Source organism: Arachis ipaensis, chromosome B07 (genome assembly GCF_000816755.2).
Source record: "Arachis ipaensis cultivar K30076 chromosome B07, Araip1.1, whole genome shotgun sequence".
Lineage (NCBI taxonomy): Eukaryota > Viridiplantae > Streptophyta > Magnoliopsida > Fabales > Fabaceae > Arachis > Arachis ipaensis.
In genome coordinates this window covers 96,811,938-96,820,133 of record NC_029791.2, presented here as the reverse complement: position 1 = coordinate 96,820,133, position 8,196 = coordinate 96,811,938, and the positions used below count along the sequence as shown (strand labels likewise).

At 34.8% G+C, this 8,196-nt stretch overlaps 1 protein-coding gene across 2 annotated transcripts in view; it reads right to left on the bottom strand.

The window, feature by feature from the left end:
* The window catches only part of LOC107609654 (Niemann-Pick C1 protein), a 15,293-nt gene extending 7,429 nt beyond the window's left edge, over positions 1–7,864 (bottom strand). The window contains exons 1-21 of one of the 2 annotated variants that reach the window (XM_016311662.2): positions 7,645–7,864; positions 6,626–6,690; positions 6,346–6,445; positions 6,078–6,185; positions 5,697–5,813; positions 5,365–5,515; positions 4,997–5,244; positions 4,671–4,862; positions 4,435–4,511; positions 4,237–4,354; positions 3,747–3,830; positions 3,257–3,352; positions 3,074–3,175; positions 2,894–2,962; positions 2,588–2,683; positions 2,399–2,506; positions 1,888–2,001; positions 1,632–1,715; positions 1,318–1,446; positions 606–804; positions 359–502 (exon numbers count right to left, since the gene is read on the bottom strand). In XM_016311662.2, the coding sequence (XP_016167148.1) occupies positions 359–502; positions 606–804; positions 1,318–1,446; positions 1,632–1,715; positions 1,888–2,001; positions 2,399–2,506; positions 2,588–2,683; positions 2,894–2,962; positions 3,074–3,175; positions 3,257–3,352; positions 3,747–3,830; positions 4,237–4,354; positions 4,435–4,511; positions 4,671–4,862; positions 4,997–5,244; positions 5,365–5,515; positions 5,697–5,813; positions 6,078–6,185; positions 6,346–6,445; positions 6,626–6,690; positions 7,645–7,701 (2,458 nt within the window). In that variant the 5' untranslated portion in view covers positions 7,702–7,864. The remainder of the gene's footprint in view (positions 1–358; positions 503–605; positions 805–1,317; positions 1,447–1,631; positions 1,716–1,887; positions 2,002–2,398; positions 2,507–2,587; positions 2,684–2,893; positions 2,963–3,073; positions 3,176–3,256; positions 3,353–3,746; positions 3,831–4,236; positions 4,355–4,434; positions 4,512–4,670; positions 4,863–4,996; positions 5,245–5,364; positions 5,516–5,696; positions 5,814–6,077; positions 6,186–6,345; positions 6,446–6,625; positions 6,691–7,644) is intronic. The other variant, XM_021106062.1, reaches the window with a different exon arrangement.

Below are 8,196 nucleotides of genomic sequence, written 5' to 3'. Positions count from 1 at the left end.
ACAATTTAAACTTCACAAAATATAATTTTTATAAAATATTTTATAAATAAACTATTAAACGTATATTAAGGTATATTAATAAGTTAATTTTATATTATGTTTAACCTAATATCTAATAAAAAAAATCCTTAAACTTAAGTAAATAAAATTTTTTATATATTAAAAAAAATTAATATGCATATTATCTAATCACTCTCTAAATAATATTAGAATATACTATATAGTATAATTAATTTACCTCTCCGCACGTAACGCGGGTCTCATTCTAGTTATAGAGGAATTGGGGAAAGCTCATAATCAAATTGAGACAAGATATAGCAAGATATTGTAGTTCCATGAAGTAATATTTTGTTCATACTTTTATCAGGGTCAGCATGTGATGAATGGACTTTTATGCATGGAAAACAGTCGACTCTCATATCCTCTGTTCGCAGGGAGTCTAGAACTATCAGAGCAACAAAAGCTGTAACTTGGAGGAGAAAATCCAAAAGAACAGCCAATGCTGTGAAAGAAATCATGAAGGAAATTTAAGGATTAGAATTTTACACAACAGGAAAAGAAACTGAGACTAGCAAAGTCATAAAATTCCAAAAGGAATTACTTACCTGCAAACATGGAGAACACGCGGCATGCAGGCATCGAAATAATGCATCCAACTGCAAATGCTAAAACCTCTGATAAACTAGCCAATGTTATTGATGGTCCAACTTCCACAAGAGCCTTGCTCATTCGTTCTTCTAAAGGTAGCTCAAGTTTTTGCCTTTTCACTGAGTGAACTAGTATACACATGTTATCCACACCAACCTAACCAAAAAAGATTGAAAAATAAAAAAGAGTTGGTTATTGGCAATACAATGGCTGAATTTGACTATGATGTTCTACTACTATACAATTGTAGATATTTTATTATCCATTTCTACAGAAACTTTGATTAAACAAACTTGCAACTAATTAGAAGTTGGGACAGGTAGGCACACTTTATCTCTATGGACCTAATCACCATTGATGTTCATCTGGCTTGAACGGAACAATCCTATATTAAGAATGGGATGCTTTAGACTACCAAAGATAATTCTTTGTAGCACTCAATATGCTTAGTTTGTCTCAAAAGCTCAGAAACGATATTGTATACAAATGGCATTAAACACTTTTTTTTTTTTTAAATAAAAAAGGAAAATGGTATTTTATAGTAACTTCAGTTTTTTATCCAAATTTCATTTAGTTCTCAGCTTTTCTTTCTAACTATTAGCTTGCACATTTTTTCTGATTTTAAATTGTAACCAAGATTTCAGAAAGATCAGGCAAACAATGACTTACAGCTAGAACAAGAAATGGGATAACTTCCATGATGATCAGTGTTGATTTAACACCAAGGGCACTGAAAAATCCAACTGATCCAAGGACAGAAAGCATAACAAGCAGTACTCCTGAAAGACCAAGCAATACCTGTAATCCAGAATTACAGAATTATATATTTAAGTACCTTAAAAATCTCCTACTTGGTGAGAGAAGTGTTTGATGCACCCTGTTGTCATCATGTACATTAATAAAGTGGAGCAACATGGAGGAACCAAGATAAAGAAAAAAGAGAATAAAAAGAAAGATGGTTTGGCACAGCTGTTTGACTGCACCTTCGATGAAATATAGAAAGAAGAAGGATGTGGTGTATCTCCTAGAGTAAGAGATATATATGCAAACATCACGAGATAACTAACCTGCAATAAAATGAGGGATTAAACAACTGGTATCAACAAATAAAAACGATTTTAGAAATACAAGGCATATAACTCAATTCACATAGTTCCCATAATCATGCCTCAGATTAAAAATTGTTCTTAAATATTATTCAGGACAAGCAAACAGCGTGAATCAGAAAGAGGGTGATACCACTATAGTAATAGCATCAGCAGTACTTTCTCTTTTTAACTCTTCCTCGATGGAGCTTTCAGACGAAAAAGCAAGTGTCAAATTCCTTGATTGCACCATCGGTAATAGCTCATCCTATATCAAAGGACATAGTAAAAATGGGAAATCAAAAAAAAGAGAAATGATGGGAATGGCAATAGTTCCATGAGTCCATGACTCTTTCACATCACAAGACGACCAAGTAACCTACTAGAAAATGTATTCAATCTCTGTTAGATAGGCCAGAAGGACTAGTTATTGGATGGCTAAAATAAGCTAAATGTGAATGTTAAGACTCAATGAGAATCGAACACAACATAAGTACTTCCTAGGGATGAATGACAATGGAGCACTCTTGATAAGGTTCCTTTCTGCGGAACAGAATTGGCCAATGCAGGATAAGGATATGTGGGGACTTGTGGTTCTTATAAAGGGATGATGAAAATACCGATGAGCAAAAGGAAGGGAGAAAAAAATAAGTACAGGATATTACCTTCACCAACTGAATAAAAGTCTTCTCCCATGCAATTGCCTTGGCGGTTTGATTACCTTCTCCATCAACAGCATTATTCACAGGATAAGTTATGATAAACGCAGATGCCTGTCTTGATAGATCATAATATAGTTATCATATGCTCCACAAAATTCAACTTATTAAAAAGTAGAAGAGTAGAGAAAGTACCTCAGAGTAATCATTCCCAGAGTAACCCCCTAAGACGGTGCTTGGATCAAGAGGACCTTTAAATGCACTCATACATTTGTCTGCTGAGGAATAATGCTGAAAGAAACATTAGAAAATAATCAGGTCAGTTGCATCCTGCAATTATACAAAAGTAAAAATCTCACATAAAGGAATTTATTATAGTTGAATATAAGCCATATTCTGGCAGGAGATCTTTGTTATTGTTTCATATGCAAACTTGCAAATATCCAAAATTAACATCTACTAGTATAATCAACTTCAAGATGCAAAGATAAAATTTGGTACCTCAAAACAGTAATTGAGATGGTCAACTCCGCCATAATCATCGAAATTTTTTTGGTCCATTTTGAAGTACTACAACCAGGAAGAAAAAAACATTAATCAAAAGATGTTCAAATCATGCAAATTTATTAGAATGTGATGATGAAATATTAAAGGTAGCTAGCTGAATATCAATAACTATACCTGCAGGACACTCTGAGTGGCACAATCTTTGTCTAGTGGCTTCATACAGATGTCTTGAAGAGATACCATCAAGCCAGAATAATTAGCACGAATTGCATCAACCTGACAGCATTAAAGGAATGCCTTCACAATCCTAAAATATGAACAGAATATTTATGTAGTACTGCTAAATGGAACACTTACTTTCTTTTGTATTTCAAAGAGAAATTTAATGTTTTCCTCGGACACAATTCTTGGTGATGTAGTATTCACTTTATCTGGTACTGTTGCCAGTATGAGCTGAAAAATAAAAGTGTCATTCATCTAAATAAAAGGGAAAAATCAAATCCAGTCAATATTGACATCAATTAAGCTATTAGAGGAGAAATGATAAGAGTGCTCCTTTATGCCATCTGCCACATAATGTATAATGTCTAAGGCTTTATTTAAGAATGGTAGCTTTTCAAAAAGTCCTGAAGTAATCTTCCCTAAATGCAAGTGTTGGAAGTCAATGAAAAAAAAATATGAATAAATTTCCACGAGAAAAGGGAAGAAAGTGAAAGAAAGTTGATAAATAAAATAGTTAGGAGAACATTAAAGGCAGAATTTTGCATGATGCATCAATAATGAACTTGACAAGCTGATCTATTCTGGGGACTAACAAGAAAAAAGAAAAAGGAGCCAACATAAGAACCTGTTCAATTCTGTAAAATGGAGCAAGATGGCTGTCAAAAAACTGTTTCTCTTGTGCTGCTTTACTGCCAGGTCCTACCCAAAGCTGAAATGTAGGTAGTTATATTCAAAAATTAATGCTGATTCAAAGAATTATATAAAGAAGACGATAGAGGAAGTTCAGAAAGCCACGATAACAGAACAAAAAAGCTACTTCCTCATTCCCTATTCAATTCATTTTTCAGTACATTAGAAGTCAAAATTGCCAATCTTTCATTGTATTTTAATACTATTACAAGACAAGTGAGAGGAGAGTTAAAGCCAAATACTTAAAAGCTCTCGGAATTGAAATAAGAAATATATTTATTGGTAGAGAAATCAAATACATTGAATGGCTGAACTACAAAGAACGAAACAACTTTTGTCAGAGATGGATACAAGCTTCTTCAGAAAAAAGAATAGAATGAAGCAGAGCATTTAAAACAACAGAGAAACAACCATGGGATAGTTACCTTCTGAGGCCGTGTCTCAACCCTGAATCGGATTAGCCCCAGACAGAGAAGAAGAACTATAGCCAGAGATGATAACAAGACTGTAATTGGATTTCTAGCTACATACAATCCGTATTTCCTGATCATGTTTGCAAAAAGAGGTTAGATATTGTCCATATATAAGTTCACATATCACATAACCATAGCAAGGGCAGTGACCTGTAAAACTTTGACATGTATCCTTGCACAGTGGAGAGCTGAACTCCACTTCTGTTTTCTGGAGCCCCTTCAATCATCTTATTCATCATCATCAGTAAAAAGTCAAAACAGAGTCAGATTTATGACAAGCATTCACAAGGAAGAAAGTGAAGTAAAACCTTGTTTAAAAATTTTAAAATAAAGATAAAACAGTTCTCAAGCTTTCATATAATGAAAAAAAAATGACATATTATAACCTGCCGCATGGGGAGATTCTCATCCTTCTCCCTATTATGAGAGTGCACCACACTGCCACTAATGACATTAGACTCTGGTTTTGTTCTATATGACAGCTTTCTCTCCCTTATACGATGATAAAATCCCCAACCCAAGAACACAGCCATCAATATGATGTATAGGACTGCTAAAATCAAATCAACACATTTCACCTACAGATATCAAACAGTAAAAGCATATTAGTGAAGGACATTGATTAGATTTAAACTTAAACCATGTTTTATTTGTACAAACAAGATACATATGTGTTGGGAAATATCAAAATCTTGATAATATGCTCCCTTACCACTAAAGACCCGACTTTCACAGTGCAGGAATCTCTCTTATGGGTGGTAGTTGAAACTGAATCAGAGCATACTGATGATGAAGGACAATCACCACAAGAACATCCAAGAGAAATATCACCACATGAATAAGTTGAAACATTCATAGGCTTCATGCCAGATGACTTGATTGGGTTTGGCTGGAATGTAATTGCATATGGTGAACCAAGACTATAAAGGGCAGCTTTTCTACCAAGAAAAGAAAACCATTCTGCAAAAGGCAATCTCAATGTAAGCATCACAATTTCATACAATAAAAGAATAATTTTATACGATTAGAGAAACACCCATGGCCCCACTCACAATTTATAGGATTCAAAGTTCAGATTACCTTTGAAGTTTTGAGCACCAGCGCCAATGAACTGCATAGCTCGAGAATTCGTCGTGCCAAATTTTACATCCTTGCAGGAATCGTATAAACCTTCACCAAAAGCATCAGTAATGTAATAGTCAATCCCACTCACCGTGAAATTACCACCTACCTGAAAATTGTAACAATTGGAGTCTTCAGTAATAATTGCATTCTAAAAATATTGCCATAGCAATTTGTGATTTGCATCTGATTTACTGATAATGGTAACATAAAAGCATACGACCACAAATACTGGTGACATCTCTGTTCAGAGTAGTTAGCATTGGAAAGAAGAATGTACAGAGCCTTACCTTGTCGATTGATGTCACATTGATAAATAAACTCTGATTTGGAGAGCATGTCAACTCACAGAAAAGATTCAAAAAGTTTCTTAAGCATGCTGGACAACCGACAAGAAAAGGAATAGCCTGCCAGAGTATTGAAAGCATAAGCATTGGGATTTAAAATGCTAGTAATATTGATTGATGAGAAAGATAAACTAGAAAGATGTAGCACCATGACCTGGACAGGCATTACTATCACTAACCAGTGTATTAGTATGGAATCCATAATATATCCATAAAATTGCTTTCAACAAAATAAGAAAGATGAAACCCATTTGTTTGATCAATTCAAATAGTATGTATATGATGAGTATGCATCAACAATTAAAATCTAGCTAAAAGGATTACCTGTTGGACTTGAGTCTTTAATGTGTCAAACTGAGCCTCTGTACAACAAACATTCCCGGTAATTGTTGGACACAAACTTTGGATCTTCGATGAAAGCAAATCATCTGGCTGAAAGATACAATAATTCATAGGATCAAGCCACACTTTAAGGCTTTCAAGTTCAAACTGAAATAATCTTCATAATTATATAATGTGTGACCAAACAGGTTTATGTTTTTTAACTTCTGATTTTGAAAACAGAAAGGTAGAAATAAATAAATATATATACCTTCACAGCTGGGGAACCATAGGGACAGTTCACCACTTTACCATCAATGCGCTTTCCACAAATGTCATACATTGCACAATGATTCTCGGCATGTTTTTCCCTGTAGAAAAGAAAATGGAACTGAATATATTGTATCATTACGGACATTCAAATTCTGTCCTCCACACATTCAAATTCATAATGGAAATTCCAGAACTGGAACACAGCTGTTCATGAACCAATCATTGTCAGGTACAAAAACCCACGCCTGTACTTGTGTATAGGTATGAAGGTGGCTTACCCAGTTGCTGCAGCATCAGATGCCGAAAAATTGTCTGCTGCTACTAAAAATAAAATTACATAAACCTGCAAAAGATGAATGAGAGAAATTAGCAATCTGACCAAGTAAGGTGCACAATGCCGTTGCATTCAATCAAATCCAATTCAAGCAAGGAAACACCGCCCGAGCTCATGAAATAGAACAAATTATACTCTGCCGAAAATCTCTCTCACCCCTGTTTCTTCAATAGGGAGGTTAAAAAAGAAAAAAGGTCTAATCCATAAAGGATGGATCGAAGTTGTAAAGATACTAAATAACCTCCACTTTTGTGATGAGAGTGCTTATTCAAATTTCCAGAAAAAATATCTATCTTCTTCTTTTCTTTTTTTGTTTCATTCTTCTTTTCTTTTTTAATTTTTATTTTCCTCTTTCTGCGTCAGTAGTGTTCTGAGCGTATAACAGGTTGCAAATTCATAATGTCCGTACAATTTGCAAGCTCATAACGTTTGCGCAGCCATAATGAACACCATAAACTGCTGAAAAAAATGGATTAAACTTCTTATGATACAGCATCGCCTCAGTATAATTTATTCTACTTATGGAAGCTTCATATTCGTTCCCGAAATCTTGAAGCATTCCGAAATCATCGGAATGTTCTCCTCCGTTTCACACTCCGCCAATTCAAATTGAAATTCCACAGTTGTCCACCACCACAGGCTCATTTACTTCCTCCGTTGACAACGAAACCAAATGCAACTTTCCATAATCCTTTTTATTCAAACAATAATAATTACAAAAAAAAAAAAGAAGAAAAAAGAAGCAGTGGTTCATCTCTGGATCCATTTTCTCACAGAAAAAAAGAAAATTGAGAAGTATCGTCCGAATCTGAGGAAGAATGATGAGCAGAGGAGGCGAAAGCGAGTATAGATTTTGAATTAGAAACACGGCTCCACAAAAGAAGAGCGGAATCGGAAAGAATGAAGGTGAAATCAGAAACTAAACAGGAAAGAGTAAAAAGTGGAAGAAGAGAGAGGCATTGCCTGTAAGAGAGAGAGTATGGAGGAGGTGAGAAACCCTAGACGATGATGATGGTCCATTGGTTGGAGCAGGGAATGAGATGTTTGTGTGTTTGCGCAGTAGTGGGGAATGGTGGTTGTGTGTGTGTGTGTGAAGAGAGAGAAAGAAGAAAAAGAAAAGAAAAACCGTTTGCTGTTGCGGGAAGGGTGGGACTTGGAAGAGAGTGAGAGAGCGTGCGAGTCAAAAACCCGCATTTATAAAAACACAGTGTGCTGAGCAGAGTTAAACTGTAGCTACTCTTACTCGCCCCAGCTCATGACGTTGCCACCATCTCGCATTCCAGCGCAGCTTACGTACCACTGTTTGACTTCTTTTACCGCGTTCACATTCCCATATTCTACCCTCTCTTTAGTCTTTACCTCGTTATTAATACCTATCTGTTTAGATTATTGTTTGTAAATGGGGTTTGTATAAAATTAAGTTTGCAAAATTGATTTTAATTAAAAATAAATTGGAATTTATAATTTTCATGGTTTTTTTAATTTTAAATAAATCTATAGATTTTATTTTAATAT